This window comes from Dicentrarchus labrax, unplaced genomic scaffold, assembly GCF_905237075.1.
Source record: "Dicentrarchus labrax unplaced genomic scaffold, dlabrax2021, whole genome shotgun sequence".
Taxonomy (NCBI): Eukaryota; Metazoa; Chordata; class Actinopteri; family Moronidae; genus Dicentrarchus; species Dicentrarchus labrax.
In genome coordinates this window covers 18,839,581-18,857,373 of record NW_026136705.1, presented here as the reverse complement: position 1 = coordinate 18,857,373, position 17,793 = coordinate 18,839,581, and the positions used below count along the sequence as shown (strand labels likewise).

At 41.4% G+C, this 17,793-nt stretch overlaps 1 protein-coding gene across 3 annotated transcripts in view; it reads left to right on the top strand.

Moving 5' to 3' along the window:
- Positions 1–17,793, top strand: part of dclk1a (doublecortin-like kinase 1a) — a 48,642-nt gene that overhangs the window by 779 nt on the left and 30,070 nt on the right. For all 3 annotated transcript variants that reach the window (XM_051401680.1, XM_051401681.1, XM_051401682.1), the window contains exons 2-4: positions 154–549; positions 1,152–1,501; positions 16,375–16,474. In XM_051401680.1, coding sequence (XP_051257640.1) covers positions 189–549; positions 1,152–1,501; positions 16,375–16,474 — 811 coding nt within the window. In that variant the 5' untranslated portion in view covers positions 154–188. The remainder of the gene's footprint in view (positions 1–153; positions 550–1,151; positions 1,502–16,374; positions 16,475–17,793) is intronic.

The following is a 17,793-nucleotide window of genomic DNA, read 5'->3' as shown; positions in this document are numbered from 1 at the left end:
GCCGTCCGAACCTCTTTCCCCGGTTCTTCCCTTCCTCTGCGCCTCTTGTTTTTGTTTACTTATTCGGTGGTGAAAACTTTTTTTCACCGCATTCCTCCTGTTTGTGCTTCTCAACCCCCACCCCCCCCTCTCTCTCCAACCCACCCACCCCAGACAGCACAGCCGTACTTGTAAGCCTCGGCAGCGAGATGGAGATGGAGCACTTCGACGACCGGGACAAAGGTCACAGACACAGCCGCTCCAGCGCCAAGATGAACGGGGTACCGAGCCCGACGCACAGCGCCCACTGCAGCCTGTACCGGACCCGGACCTTGAAGACTCTGACCGCGGAGAAGAGAGCCAAGAAGGTCCGCTTCTACCGCAATGGAGACCGGTACTTCAACGGGATAGTGTACGCCATCTCCACAGACAGGTTCCGGACCTTTGACGCACTGCTGGCGGACCTGACCCGCTCCCTGTCCGACAACGTCAACCTGCCCCAGGGCGTCCGGACCATCTACACCCTGGATGGCTCCAAGAAGATCACTAATATTGACCAGCTGGTAGAAGGTTTGTATACAGAGCTACCTTGAGGGCTCAACTTACACCTGCAGGTTTATATGGTCTATGTGCCTCTCATCCACCTCTACTCATGGCCTTATCAGCATCCATCATGTAATATGTCAGTACATCTCTTCCTCTCTCCTAAAGAGCACCTCTTGTAAAGAGTAAATTAACAAACTTAAGGCTATTTACATTTACAGTCTGGTTTGTACTCAGGCAACACGGTATTTTTATGGGCAATGCTCTATAAAAATGGCTAAACACGCTTCAGACTATTATTCTGAAGATTAAATCACTCATGGTGATACAGACGTGTGTTTAGGCTCAGATTAGTTCAGTCTTGATCTGTTTTACTCTCTAAGAAGTAACATGGGTAGAGCTATACATTTCTATCATCTTTGGTTATATGGCATATGAAAAAATGATATATGAAAAGTAGCCAGCCTATGTTATGGTATTTGCATACCTCCTTTCCTCTTCCTTGTCACCATTTTTTGCTCAACCCCTCTTATCTCAGTTGTTATTTCTAAAGCTCATCCTATATCTTCCAATGATTTTGTAAATAATCTCTCCTTGAATTCCCCCCTCCTCCCCTGCAACCCCAACAGGTGACAGCTATGTGTGCAGCTCCATTGAAGCTTACAAAAAGTTGGATTACACAAAAAACGTGAACCCCAACTGGTCGGTGAACGTCAAAGCCTCGGCGGCGTCCTCCCGTGGGCCTCCTTCCCTGGGCAGTGCCAAAGCCGGGGCCCCCGAGAGCCGCGAGATCAAGGACTTCATACGGCCAAAGCTTGTGACAGTGGTGCGGAGCGGAGTGAAGCCCCGCAAAGCTGTGAGGATCCTTCTCAACAAGAAAACTGCTCATTCGTACGAACAAGTCCTGACCGACATCACTGATGCCATCAAGCTGGACTCTGGAGTGGTGAAGAAGATCTACACGCTGGAGGGCAAACTGGTGAGAAATCCAAAACCAAATCATCACTGTGTCACACAGCAATGTTTTATGGTTGGCAGCCCATTTTATAAGTATTGTTCATGTTGTGGAGGGCGACACTAAGCCCTTTTTATGGTATTGCGGGCATCAGACATATCTTTGACTTGGTTTTATCATGGCTGGCAATTGTAAGCCTGCATTCAATATTTCGAAATGTTTCTAAAACTTGCAGTCTAAATGCCATCTCTGGTAATACAGTCGGTGGGAGTTGATGTTTTGTTGCAAGTGTCACCCATGATGAGTGGTTCCATTGAGGGAAATAGACCAGACAAGAGACACACGTTGCTGTTTTCATGTGCAATAGAAAGATTCTGCCACCCTGATTCACGAGTTTGGTTGTTTCGCATTTGTTTTGCTTGGAGAGGGGAAGTAAAGATCAACAGGCTGATAGAAGGGTCAAAATGGCTACATATTTTATGACCACACTAATTTTTCTTTCATGAGCCTTTTATGAATTAAGTGTCCCCGTTTACAGCCCGAGCTGTGACGACAGAGAGTGACACAGACCGAAAAGAGGTTGAGAAAAGGTTAAGATGAAAGAAATCTATGAATGGAGTCTCACCCACGCTGTAGTGATGTGTGCCAGAGCTTTGCCTCCGAACACGGAAATAAATCAGAGTCAAAGCCCCCTTGATAGTCCACCCACCCATTCAGCTCCCTCTCTCAGCTGTGGAGGGAGATGCTATAAAAAGAACGCACTTTAACGTAGTACTGTACATGTAGATATTCTCCACTACGGCACTAAAAATGAGGTGGTGGTTGTATGTGGAAATGGTTCTGAACTTTCTTTCATGTTTGTGTGTATTGTCAAAGAGAGAGAAAGTGTTTCTGCCAGCATGTCAGGGTTTCAGGTTATATTTGTGACACGCTTCAGATCTCTGGTCTCTTCCTGTTTGTTTTCATGTCACCTCTGCGTCTCTCATGTCGTCCCCCATCATCGTTGTGCCCATCTTTCTGTCTGCTCCCCTTTCTCTAGGTCATTTTGTAGCTCCAAGTTATTGACTGTTGCGCCACAGAACAGCTTTTCCCCTAGCAGTAGCATCAGAATGACAGTATCGTTTTGAAACAGATTGTGTTTGACGTCAAGGGCGTCCTGCCATTTTGTGTCGCACAGCAGTAATCATCTCCTAAATGGCCAATTTGTGACTCGTTCTCATGAACATGTCCTTTGCCCTATGGGCTTTTTATTCTTAATTGCCATTTTAGTACTCTGTGTTACGATTTATCCCAGTTCTAAAGATTAATCTTCATGCGTTGGCACTGGCATTGCATCCTGTCTCTGAAGTCCAGCAGTCTATTTAATGATCCACTGTTAACCTAGTAGGAAGTCATTCCAGATTTCCTGATCTGACCTGGTGTTACAGAAGATCCCGGAACCAGCCAATAAAATCACAGTATCAGGTTTCCCTTGAGAAACCTCCTGCTGGGGATTAAACTCACGCTTTTGCACAATGTCTGCTAACTCTGCAGTTGCCATTGGTTACGATTATCTTGGAGATTACACAATAAACGCTGCTCTTGCCTGGCCCACCCCTTATGAGATTGGAAGTAAGACTAGTATGGTTGTGCTATTTTTAGACACTGTATTGATTGGGCCCGTAGGCATGGTAACACACTCACTGACAAATTGGCTGGGTTGGGCTGAGTGCACAACCAACTCCTTCTCATTTTTATGTGTGATTGTGAATGTGTGCGTGGGTTCTTGCATGTGGGAGAGTTTGTGATTATATTCAGTTGGAGAACAGAAAAGAGGCGAATTAGGGATTCTAAAGCAACATGTGAATTAATGATGAGGTAACAGATTTGAAAGGAGTTAGTAGATTGGATAGGAGCACCTTTGCATAGAATTGAGTGTCCATGTTTGTTTCATGCTTGAGACCTGAACAGCCTCCTGTTTCTGATTAAGTGAAAAGTCTCAGAAAACACAAAATAAGCTTGTAGGAAATTTAAACCCCCTATGAAATGTGGTTAATCCATGTTAACTTGACCATTACACTGAGAGAGAGAAGCAGGCTTATCTTATTATAACAGGAAATAAACCTCAATATGACAAAGCAAATAACAATCACATAAATGATGTCTAGATAAACATCTAAATGAAAATTTCATAACGGTAACATATGGATAAGTGAAAGCGGGCAGGATGGGATGACTAGTGAACAAACTGTATGTTAATGACACTTAAATATACATTATTGAATATCAGGAGTGCACTAAAGGTAATTACCTGAGTGCTCACTGGGATAAGGTTACTTTAGGGGTTAAGCAGAGTGTGTGTGTGTGTGTGTGTGTGTGTGTGTGTGTGTGTGTGTGTGTGTGTGTGTGTGTGTGTGTGTGTGTATAGCTGCATGTGTGTGTATGCATGTTTTTGTGTGTGTGGGCTGCTGCTGTCAGCTGAGCCCTGTCCGTCATTGAGCCTACAGCAGAAGTAGGTTTCTGGGCCTGGCTGCCAGTAACGTTGAGTCCCACTAGAGCTGCAGAGCCTAGAGAGAGCATCTGACAACCGGAGCTCAGGCTCCTTGGCTTCATTAACCCCTGTAATGAGGCCAGGGACAGCGGGCCATGTATATGTATATCCCCACAGCCCTCATAGTCTTCCTCTCTTTGTCTTTGTCTCCTGTCATTCTCAAGGATTTCAGCAGCCTGCAAAGCTGTTGGATATGGATGGATTTTACATAATTACTATTAATTCATATTATATCATATCAAGTTTTTCAGAAGTTCAGTTCAGTTAAAAATGCTGCAGCTAAATTGTGCTGAGATGAATAATGGATTATGTTTTTGGTATCTGAAGTTGGGCTAAGAGTTCAGCTGTGAGTTTCAGCTACAGTCCTCTGTCAGTCCTCTCATTACGCCTCTTCATTTAAATGTGTTTTTATGTGTATCTATCTGCATTTGTGACTGTGTAGGGCTTTTCAATACAATACTGTTGCCAATATTGTTTGTGGTACCTTGCTTTGAGGAAAATATTTCTAAATAATAAATATAAACTATAAACTAAATATAACCCCTTTTTTAATTTTACAAAGGGACCCAAATTTCTCAAATATCAAATCCTGTCTAAACACAAGCCGCCATACAAGAACTTCAAAATACAATATAATTATAACTGGCAATATTATAAATTAGATTTGAAAATTAGACTCAAGTCTTACCAGGCATTCAATGCCACCTTTTGGCACTTGGTGTTTTTTAAACTCATTGCTACGAGCACATTTGAGTCAGTAACAAAACAGTTTTGAGGTTCAATACGTATCCCCAGCGTATACACACACGCATTTTTGTTATAAAACTATGGTTTTGGTGATTTCTTTTCAATGTTGTCACTGTTAAATCATTTATTTGGCAGTATTCTGGGATAACAGATAATAATGAGATGGAGGTAGAGAGGAGACAACATATGACAGCCTGTGAACAAGTCTCTGTGAGCATCTGATATGTGCCCACTTGGAGCTTACTCTACTTTGATCGTTTGGATATTGTATTTCGGTCTGTAATACGAGACTGAGAAATAATATATCGAGTTCCACCCCCACTGCTATATTGATTCTCTCGCTGTCTCAAGTCTTGTTGTATCTGATAGGTGGTATTTTTAGCTCCGTCCCTTCTTCTTTGGAGTTACCACAGCCTCTCTGCAAGCTCTTTACCTTGGCCAGTTTCTATGATGGTTTGATCTAGTTGCCTAGGAACCATCCAACTTGCTGTGCTGTCATACAGTGGCATGGTGGGATGGTGTAACTTGACTGGTCTGATCAAGAAGATAGACGAGCTGTAAGTGGCTTAGGGCACGGACATGGCTGGCCTATTAATACATCTAAGCTCTGTTTACACACACGGACACAGGCACGCACACACACGGACACAGGCACGCACACACACAGACACCACTATGTCGGACCCCAGCTGCCGGCCTTGAGCCTCGAATGCCTCACGCATACTTAGGCACAGATAGTGACATACACTCTTTTTAATGGACTCATGCAGATTTCTGCTCATGCATCACTAGGCATTAACTGCAGGCACTTATCAACCAGTGCATGAAGTGATGCCACTTAGTCATCTCTAAGGTTGGTTGCATTCTGTTTTTGAGTATCTCATTAATGAGCTATTCTATGTATCTCAGTGGGTTCAGGTTCAGTGTGGGCCAGAGGTACGATTTCCCTCAGTGCTAAAAAATACACAAAACAATGTAAACACTTTCATTTCATCAAAATGCTAAATGTTTTTCCCACTCCCTCCACCATTACCTACGTAGACAGTTTTGGTTTTATTATATTTTGCTTTTAATTTTTTTTATAAATTTAAAGCGGTAGTCCTGCAATTTATTATTGAATTACATAAAGTTTTTATTTGGTGGGGGAAAAAAAGAATGTTCAAAATCAAAGCAGCAGAGATAACCTGGCCCTTTTGTCTCTAGTTTGTTTCAATCTCCAAACACACTGGATACTACATATTTCACTGCAACTCACTTGCGTCTTTCATTAGACACAACCTGCCTCCTAAATTACAACTTATTCACTCAACTTCAAATTCTTCGGTTTACAACCAAATACCTGCAAAACTAATGACATCAACCCGGACCTGTGCGTTCAAATGTTAGCATGCTAACTAAGATGGCGGCTTGTTAGCATTGTCATTGTTTTTTGTCCACCCATTTTATATATGGAACTTACACTGTGGCATGTTTTCATACTAATTAAATGGTGTGCGTTAAATAGAGGTTATATGTAGGAGAAGAGTGTGGATGAACCACTTGTTCACTATCTGCAGTGCAGCTCTCACTTCTCAAACCGCATTGTTGGCCTGTTCTTCTCCTTGTTGGCAAGGCTGAAGAGCTTTTAATATCCTTTTATATTCCTCTTCTGTTTTTCTCTGCAGCCCCCTTCCTCTCTCTGTCTCCCATTTTATTTTCACTTTCTCTCTCCACCCATTACTGTTTCTGCGTCTCTCTGTCTATCTGCATCCTTCCTCCTACGTAACATTTCGTATTCTTCCCATCAACAAATGTGCCCTCTTCACGTCCATCAGACTTCCATTCCCCCTCTGATCTTTTTTTTCTCGCCCTTCTTTACTTAATTTTTTCCTCAGTCTGTCTGCCTCTTGCTGTCAACATGCCATTGTTTTTACGCCCATTTAGTCTTCATTTAATTAGCACACTCTGCATGCACCCCCAAATCCAGGAGCTGCAACATATGGCATCGCTCTCTCTCTCTCTCTCTGTCTCTCCCCCACTCTCTGTCTCTCCCTCTCTCCCCCCTCTTCCCCTCTGTCTCACTTTGTGTCCCTCTGCCACACCATCCGACCTTCATTTTCATTTCTTTTTCTGAGTTTGTCTCTCACTTTTTCCTCCTCACTGGCCTGTATCCAGCTCTGCAGTGACTGTAGAGAGGATGCTACAGAGACGTTGCTTAAAAAATATTGCGTGCTATAAAGTGCAGGGATTATGTTCAAAGTGTTTAATCTTTATTTGATGGACTGTATGTTGATGATGTCACTTTTTGTTCTGCGTAGGAGGATTGTGGGAAGCAAAGTCCATCTGCTCCTGCTGCTCTGCTGAGTCACAGTTACTCAGCACAGCATTGTGTGTGTGTGTGTGTGTGTGTGTGTGTGTGTGTGTGCGAGAGGGAAGGTGTGTATGTGTGTCTTGCACCTAAACAGTGTATTTGCTACTACACAGCATATTTGCTGTAAATGACATTGATGATAACTGGCTTGTAGAGCAACCCTCAGCAGAAATCTTGAGATTAAACTGCTGTTTTGTGTGTGTAAAAAGATTATTTAGAACGTGTTTTGGATTGGTTTTCTTTCTGTCTATCTGTATCTCTCTGTTTCAGTTACTTAGCTTGTGTGTCTACCAGCAGAGTGACTGTGGCAGATTGGAGGGCTGTCTGTAGTCAGAGGATCTGCTGCCAAATTAGGATCGATGGCAGACGTTTCCAGCAGTGGCAGACTGTTCAGAACCTAGTCACACCACTACTTCATCACACACACACACACACACACACACACACACACACACACACACACACACACACACACACACACACACGCACACATGCACTCACACACTCACACACGCACCCTGTCTGACTCATGCACTTCCTGACTCAGTCGCTCTCTAATCTTTCTCTGAATCTGCATTTGAAAGACTGTGTCCCAGCTTCATGCTTTCAGTTGCTTAAAGAGCGGGACAGACATAACTCGACTGTCTGAGGTTATTTTTCTCCAAAAACATGACTCGTGAGGGAGGTACTAAGAAGCCATGTTGTAGACATTAGAAGAAAACAATGCTTTTCCAAGCCAAATGACATTTTGTGCTTTGCGAACAATGAAACAATTTCTTGGTGTATTTGTTGTTGTCTGAGCTATCATCAGCCAACACACCACTGTCCACAAGTATACTGTATATTTATTTTTTCCAGTCATGAATACCTCCTCTACAGTATGTCTGTCTGTCTGCCTGTCTGTCTGTCTGTCTGTCTGTCTGTCTGTCTGTCTGTCTGTCTGTCTGTCTGTCTGTCTGAATGAAGGTTGGCATTTTTAAATGTACCTCATATTGTACTTTACTTCTATTTGTCTGTTTTGACTGTTTACACTAAATTTACTACATGATCAAAACTGCTTGATTTATATGCAATTAGGGCATTTTTGTCTTCCCTGCAACTAAACTGGGATGGGAGTCATATTTTCTTTACAGATATTATCAGAGCTGAAATTATTAGCAGATTAATTGATTACTCGATCGATCTAATTAATCAGATACTATTTTGATTTATCTGAGTCAAACTGCCAAAAATTCCCTCCTGCCAGCCTGTCAACTGGGAATATTTGCTGGTTTTCTTTGTCTTCTGTAATAGTAAACGGAACATCTTCAGGTCTTAGCTGGACAAAGCAAGATAGGCTTAAGGCTAATCAGCAGAATAATTGATCATGAAAATAATTGTTAGCTGCAGCCTTAATTGTTATATTGAGGTCAATTAACTAAACTAACAAACAAACATACTAACAAACTCACTCCCACTCACTTACTCACTCACTCACTCACTCACTCACTCACCCACTGATCTCCTGCTGACTCCTCATACAGTATTTTTCATGTCTTCCTCTGTCATGTCTTCCATCATATATTTGTATTTACCCAGACACGCTCACACATGCACGCTCATCCTTGAAAATGGATTAAAGCCGTCAGACTGAAGGGGGGCTGGAGATCAATAAGGAGGAGAAGATAGAAACCAGTGAAGGACTGACCTATTTAGGTGAAAGGAGAGAGAGACAGATAGAAGCAAAACAGTAACTTGACAAATCAGATGTTGAATGCAACGAGAGAGACAAAGTTGAGACGAGGAAAGCCTAAAAAGACTTGGAAGAGGGAATGGAAATTGATGCTGATGCCATGTCGTGTCCTATTTATGTCCTTTTGGGAACAGCTCTGCATGCTTCCTTATTTTTTATTTCGTTTCATGATCGCAAAAAGTTTGGCCCCCTTTAGACACACGAACGACAGGAAAATGCACACGCTCAGAGAAACACATCTCCAAAGGAAAGTTTGCTATCCCCCCGTGGAGAGCAGAAACTGTTACGTAAGTTGTTATGCAAGAGAGCAGCCAGGCAGCCAGTCTGCTGGTTTGAGGTGAACGCAGCAACACCAGTGCCAACTCAGCCCCGCTGCACAGTTAATTGGCCTAACGTCACCGCTGTTCTCTTTTCCTCTGTTTGTTGTTTAGCTCTTCCTGACTTCCACACACTCCAGCCAGTTGTCTGATGAAACCGGGCTGTGCGCAGTGTGCTGATTGAGGCAGCGGGGGGTCATGCGGTGGGTGTGTGAATTCTCCCTCGGGGCAGAGATGGTTTTATCCTCCCCTCTTGCCTCTTTCAGATTGATTTCTGTCTGCCCTTCCTCTTGTCAGGCCGCATCGCTCTCTGCCTGTCTGTGTCTCCCTTTTTTCCCCCTGCAGATTAATATGCTATATATTCCTAAAAGTGAGAAGGGGTTTGCCCCTACAGAGCCTAAAGTACAAGCTGACAGCATATTTTCAGCGCTGTACTGGGGTCAGATTGGTGGCCATTATGGATGTTATCCATAATATAACAATTATTTAATATGTCAAAAGTAGGCATGTGCCATTCATTTTACTTATGTAATCATCACAATAATACAATACAACTGACTAGTAAATGCAGATATATTGACCCAATTTCTATGAAATACTTCTATGAATTACTTTTAAGGATAGTAGAGAATAGGTTTCCCCACAACACAGAATGCCCTGTTCTTTGCAAATGAATGTCAAACACATGTAGTTATATTGATCAGGATCCCATCCCTTGGCCACATACTACACACACTTCTGAAACACTGATGATGTCTGTTGCAGCTCCAACACACTGCTGTGTAAATATTCAAGCTTTGTCAGTCAGTTTTGTTCCTTTGCTTCTTTTCAGTCCATTGCCTCAGAGGCTCTGAATGTTTGCAACAAATGCTTTGTCCTTTCTGTTTCTGTCTCCTGTTATCTTGTATCAGTACTTCCATCTGTTCCTGTGTCAGTTCGCCCATCTTTCAGCATCCATCTGTCTGTCTATCCACTGTCCGTCTGCCTGTCTGTCTCTCCAGTCTCTCTGTGGTAAGTGTTTCAGAGTGGGATGACATGCCCAGCTGCAGTTGATTCAGCACCGTGGACAGCTCCACTGGGCTAATCTCCCCTGGCAGAGTGCAGTGACAGCTCGTCCCTCCAAAATGTGGTCTTTCTGTGGGCAGGATAATGTTGATCTCACCATGTCCTCTGTGTAACCACTGTGAGTCTATTGTGGCACAGGAGATTAGTGGTTGAGTCTCCAATTTCTTTTTCAATTTTTTTTTTTTATGCCTGTGTAGCCGTCTGTTTTTTTAGTGTCAGAGAAAAGCCTCTGTGTCTTCTCAGCGACAGACAAACAACTGTTAAATCTAATTATATTTTCAGTGTATTGTAAAGACAAAAAACAAGCAGTTAAATTATATTTTCAGAGAATGGTTAAGACAAAAAACAGTTAAATTATATTTTCAGAGTATGGTAAAGACAAAAAACAAATAGTTAAATTATATTTTCAGAGTATTGTAAAGACAAAAAAAGGGAAATTATATTTTCGGAGTATTGTAAAGACAAAAAACAAACAGTTAAATTATATTTTCAGAGTGTTGTAAAGACAAAAAACAGTTAATGTGATTATATTTTCAGTGTATTGTAATTAGGGCTGCATATAATATATATTTTAAATGATGGATTAATATGTCAGTTAATCAATTAGTTGTTTGACTATAAAATGTCAGAATTTAGTGAAAAACATCCGTCATAAATTCCCAAAGATTGTAGTATCGTCTTCAAATTTTTTGTCAAACCAACAGTCCATATCCCAAATATATGTAAATGAAGATGATGTAAAACCGAGAAAATCAGCAAATCCTCACATTTGAGATGGAACTAGGAAATATTATTTTCCTTGATAAATGTTTTAAAGAGTTCGGTCTAGACCTGCTCTATTTGAAAAGTGTCCTGAGATAACTTCTGTTATGAATTGGCGCTATACAAATAAATAAATTGAATTGAATAAATTACTTAATGATTATTAAAACTGTTGATTCACTGTTTCAGCTCTCCATTGTTTATTTTATAGAAGTAATGACTGTACTCTTCCGTGTGCCCTCACACATTTACACTTCAGCTACCTCTGAGTGGTTGTCAGAAACTAAAAAGTGAGGAGCTGACAGATGAGATCTCAAGTAGACCTGAGATCTGACAGGGAGACAGAAATAGCCAATCTAAATGAGCAGAGTGAGCGGTGTTGTCACTGATCATTTGTTCCCCGCAGCTGATTGACAGGAGCTGCTGGCGAGAACCAGACAGACTGTTTGAACACAAAAGTTAAGATTTTAGACCACCGGGGTGCTCAGGAGGGGCTTGTAGCTGTGTGTTTGTAGCTGCATAGTAATTTGTGCATGTCCTAACAAAATAACAATTAAGATTATGACACATGCCGTGTGTTTGTGTGTTTAAAAAGTGAAATGAGATAGTGTTCACCATCCCTGTAGGCTTGATTTTTAATTTACTTTTACAGCTATTGGTCTCAAGCATTTCCGCTCGCGTCCCTGAGAACACAAACTAAAAAATCTGCACAGCAGCTTCACAGGCATCCCTCATGACAAACACCAAACTGAGATTTCAAATGTTTTAATCTATCTACTGCTGTGGTTGGCGTACTCAAATAAAACCACATGTGGTTTTAAGTCCCTGTGTGTTTCACATGTTGATATTTGAGCTTTTATGCTGTAGACAATGTTCAGCCTATTTTCATGTGTGAGAAGCTATATCCCTATTCAAGCTTTTACAATTTTCTTTCTTTGTATGAAACTGTCTATGTCTATCTCTCTCTTTCTCTGCTCAAGCCTCGATTAAAATGGTGGTTAGTGTGCCCACATAGTTTTGACATCGGCTCTGTCTATCGGAGTAACTGACATCTAGATTGCCTATCACCCTGCTTTTCTGGTGGTACTGTAGTGGAGTCCTTGTTGTGTAGCAATCTCTCCACATCATGTGTTTAACAGTGCCACCATGTGGTGATTGTGTGCCTCAGTTTGTGATCCAACTTTGCGGCAATGTTATGCAAACCTGCAGCACGGTATCTGACCGAAACGAGCTGATTCCTTAAATGTGATTTGCATTTGGTGTCAGAGAAGCAAAAAAGAAAGAGAAGAAAAACAAACCTGGGAAAGAGAGAAGCAAACACTTTGGCAGGTGTTTGGTGATTCTACACTAGATGGCGTAGTGAGAACGTGAAAAGGTTTACTGACAAATACTTATAGTGAGCTATTATTTGTTGCATAAGACATTTTCAGGAGGATATGATGGTCACATTTATGAGACATGACACCTGGTTCAGCCTCTCTATGTAATTCTTGCTTTACTGTTGTTGTAACTTCTGAATATGACTAACTATCAAACAAATGTCCATTTATCCTTTTGTTATGTATAGCACCATTGTAGTAGTAAACTGTGCTCTCTGTCATGGTGTTGTTGGACAATAAGGGAAGAGGTTGAAACACAATAGGTGAACCTGTCAACCTTCTACCTTGCTCCTTGTCTTAATTTTGTTTTGCTCTGAACCAAAATAATACTTGAATAAATCCTTTATGGAAATTTAAAGATCCTTTTTAATATAAGCAAGCGCTTTGATCATCGTGACCAAGTCTTAAAGCCACATTTCTCACTTTAATAAAGATGTCTGAGAGGTGATGGCAGGGCTATGAAATTGCCAATTTCCACACTCCTCTGCATGATTTCTCATCATATTATTTTAGTCCGTATTTTCCTCTGTTTGTTTCTTCCTGTCCTTGTTTTAGCAGCCATGGATGTTGTGTAACCGTGCTGGTTCTCTGTGAGAACGGAGCACCAGAGACATCAAAGCAGCTTGTCACTGGGCTCAGAGAAGGGCTCAGAGCAGCAGTCAGGAATAGATCTCCTCCTCTACTGCTCGTTTCCCTCTGTCTGTTTGCTTCCTCTCTAACTCAGGGGATTCAGCGAGTTGGTTTCATCTTTGACTGTTTTTGTTTTATTTTTTCATCTCTTTTCACCTTTACCAGCTCCCCCTCCTCACCGTCATTCATTGTTCCGTCTGTCTTTCCGAGCGTTCGGGGAAGAGCTCTACTTCTTCTCTTTTTTCAACAGGAGTATTTATGTGTTAACCATTTGTATGTGTTTGTGTGTGGATTTGTGTGAATGACACAGTTCTGCAGAGGATCGTGCCCATAGTAGATAAAATATGAATGATGGTGCTCTCTATCACAGTGTGCACATCGTGCAGTCAGTGGCACGCACCAGCCATGCACCGATGCCTAGAGGGCACTATCGCTATGGCAACCATACTTTTTCACACCCCTCCCAGTATACAGTATGTGTTTGTGTGTTGCTCCATATTAGTTTACCCTCAGCTTAAAGGTGCCCTCAGAGGCTGCCCTACATGAACAATGTCCCTGTTTCCCCTGATTTCTCCTTTCCCTCTCTCTGTCTACGTCACTCTCATTACATTCTGCATGTGCTCTTTCCTCCCCGTTTACCCGACATTTCTGGTGGGCTACAGTTTCTATCTTGGGATGAGCAGCTTCAAAGGGCCTCATTCCAGCAACCTCCTCTGGGTTGACTCGAGTAGCAACAGCAGTCCTGGCCTAAGGACGTGGTCAGACTGACTCAGAGCAACAAACACACATCCAGCTGCTCCCATCCAACAAAAATCCTCTTTGACAGGAACAAAGCTTTCAAAAGAACACAAGCTTAAAGCTAGGGTAGGTAATGTGTTTCAGAAGCACTTTTTGTTGTATTTGTTGAAATTCTCTTTACATCTCAACAAATTAATAAATCAAATGCTTTGAAAAATGCTTGTAGTTGTTGTACTAGCTCGCTCATGCCTAAACAACAACATAGGTAGCTTGTTAGTACATCTCAACATATTTGTGCTAATGCAACTAACAGCTATTTTAATTTTAATATGCTGGTTATAGTTTTTCTTTTATTAATAACTTAATTGTTTTGTCTTGGCAGGAGTCCAAGGAGACATTTTCACTACTTATGAATATGTGACAAAAAAATATAACAGCCAAGAACAGCAACACTATTAATAACAATCATGCAATACTTTAAAAGTAAAGTTAGGGTGCTCTGTGGACACAACAGATATTATAACTATGCCACACAATGCAATACAAAATGTATGCAAAGATGAAAATATTGTGAAATAATTAGAGGCAGAAGTGGCTATGGCGTTAACAGCACCAACATTGTATCCCAGCCATCTTGTTAGGAAGTGGAGCTGCTCGCCCCTGAAATAATCACCAGCACACTATCAGGGGATATCAGGGAACAAAGCAATATGCACTCTGTTATGAAACTGGAATATCGCTTCCTCACACACATACCCAGACACGTACACACATATGCCTGTGCAGAAAATGTGTGTTTTCACGTGATGTGTGTCCGAAAGTAGGCAGACACGCACATAGACGCAGTCGAGTCTTGATTTGAAAAGTTAAATGAAAACGATCCATACTCCACAGAGAGGCTGTCTGAGATTAAACCTATTTTTTGTGCCCCCCCGTTGGCTCATTTAGAATCGGTGGGGGGTAAAGAAAAAGGACTCCCATCTCCCCTCACACACACACACACACACACACACACACACACACACACACACACACACACACACACACACACACACACACACACACACACACATACACACAGAATGGCCTCTTCGCTGTTTATTGGGTATTTTGTTGATAATGCTGTTATATCAGCTGTGACTTTCTTTTGGGGTGTTGATCAGTGGCTAATAGGAATCTAAATGGATTCTTGGATGTTAATTGCCATGAAAATGCAATAACGGTAGCTTTGTGTTTATGTGTTAACTCCAGGCGGTGCTAGACACGCATGCAGCCTAAATTATAAAAGCTCTTAATAGGTTTTTGGTGGGAGATTTGTCATAGCAGATGAATGAAACTATTGTCTTCCCATAAATCCCTTTCTGACTGTACCGTTGCCTATCGTGAAATATAATTTGGAATATTGATTGCTTGAGATTTCAATGTGATGGTTGGCCTGTGGGGTGTAATTAAAGTTGTTTGAGTAAATCATGCAGAGTTTAGATCAGATATGGAATTAGCTGCCAAGTAAATCAAATAGAAAATAATAAGCAGCAGCATGTTTCTTAGCCTATTTGTTATAATAAACACCCTATTGCTTAGATTTCTTTTCTAGCAGAGTGAGATTACAGTAAAAAACCAAATAACATCTGTCTTGTGCAGATAGAATTGACATGTTAGAGCTTAAGTTGAAGATTTGTTAACTATGTGTTAATTGGACACCTCTAGACAAAATAATAAAGATTCTGCGGACCCTCTTAATAAAAACCGTTGGGTCTTTAACCATCCAGTTTCTATTGTGTTACACATTTTTTGTATTAGCTTCACAGTACGGAGTCAAAGAATGACAAAATGACTCATCAAAATAGTGTTTTTTCTTCTTTCTGTGAGTCAGATATATCTTTGTCATTCAGTACTCATTCAACAGTGATATCTCTATTTTGGACTTTTCTCTGCCTCACAACCTCTCTCTCACAAGGATCTGTTACCTCTCCGTAGCCTTGTATTCACTCTTCTTCTTCTTACTTTAGTTAGTTAGGTGGTTACTCATTACCATTCATAAGATGCTCTTCAGGGAACAGACCCTGCTTGCTCTTGCTCTGGATGTCCGGTGCATGTTCTGCAGCATATCAGCAAATTAGTGAGTCAGCAAGGTTTCTTTATAGTCGCTGATAGACTGATTAACTACAAAAACAACTCAACCCTGGAGCTCAGGGACATGTCAGGCATGCGCACAGATATTCACAGACACCAATAAGCATTCATGCAAATAAAAACAAGCATGCACAAACAGACAGCCTTGGTGTTCCCTATTCATCTCCCGGGGCTCAGTGCATTTTTCACCAAAGCACAACCAGTGAAAGTTGGTGAGCATGTGCAGAGCAGCGTGTTGGTGTGTGAGTGGCCTGTGCACTGTATATGTGTACACAGTATCAGTAACCTAGGTGAAAAAAATAGATGTCTGAATGGTCAAATCTGCAGACCAGCTGGGAAATTGTTGTTGTGAGAGCCTATCAACAAATAGTTAAGGTGACCTTGAAAAAAACATTCAGCCTCTAATCGTAGAAAAGTGTCATTGCTCAAGGCGGCTGCCATCTGTGTAAGCATCCAACTTGGACTTGGATTGGAAAAATAATCACTGAACTCATCTGTGTGTCTTTGTTTCCAGGTGTCATGTCTGCAAGACTTCTTTGGCGATGAGGACATTTTTGTGGCGTGTGGACCGGAGAAGTTCCGCTACCAAGATGACTTGATGCTGGATGAGAGTGGTGAGGCGACTACTAGTTCCTCTGACATTTCCACGCCGACATTTCACATTTGACTGTTCAGTGTGCCCCCTCATATGTTCCTCCCTTTCCTTCCTGCCCCCAGCTGTGCTTGCTGATTGTTTACAAGTTGTTTCTTTGTGTGCTATTTTCTAAGGTTGAGCAATCTACCATTCGGTGCAATCACACTGTGATAGAATAGGAGTAGTTGTGATACTTTATTCTGTTAAATAATTCTAAAAAAAAGGGAATAATTAGCCTCAAATTGATAGTTACATTGCCATGCAGTTAAGTATAGTGAACAACAATTTTTATATTTAAAGCTTGTCCAATCAGAGCAGAGCAGAGAAATAATACTCATCTAAAGGTTAATCTAATCTGCAGTTCCCCTTGTAACTGACTTAATTATAAAATCAGTAATTTCACCATTAACTAAGAAATTTGAATATTTTCTACTTCCTGAATATAATGTAGTTGTTAAGATGTTTGTGTGCAAGTACTGTATTTTAAACCTTTATCAATGGAGACACTTTATTTCACTACCCTGTATGAACCATCTGACTATACTACCACTGTTCCACTATACAAACGCATAAATTGAAGCCTGGCAAGATGGATTCTCGCGTAATTTTGTGATCTCCCTTTTATGTGTGCATTTACTGTGTTATAATTAAAGATCCAGTGTGTAACATTTAGGAGCATCTACTGGCAGAAATGGAATAAACGATTCATAAGTAATCACCTGAATATAGGAATTCTTGTGTTTTTGTTACCTTAGAATGAGCAGTTTTAATCTACAGACACTGCAGATTGTGTTCCATGGAGTCTACCATGTTGAACTGCCATGTTTCTTGCCCTTAAGTGACCAAACCAAACACTGGCTGGATAAAAACGTTCATGTTCTTTGTGTGTCACTATAGTTTATCCTTCACGCTTGGGAGGGGAGGCTGAAACAAGGGCATTTTGATCCCGAACTACACCGCCAAATGCCACTAGATCCTGGACACTGGACCTTAAGATGAAAAACATTTGTTATTTTGACAGTTATTTAGCTTTCTGTCACTTTCTTTCTTTGTTTGATTTGTTTTTAGACATTTTAAGTCTTCTATGTCTTTTCAGTTGCACAGCACCCCTCGTCTTGCCCCTATATGACACATCTCCCTGGTTCAGGTGGCAGAGGACGGTGTAGGCGGTCCAGTTCATTACAGTTCAATTTCTCTCCTCTCCTCTCTTCTCCTCTCTCCTCTTGGAAGAACAGGTCCACTGCACTTTAGCCTTAATCGTCTAACCAATTGCACCATTGTTCCTTTTCTTCTCTGTCT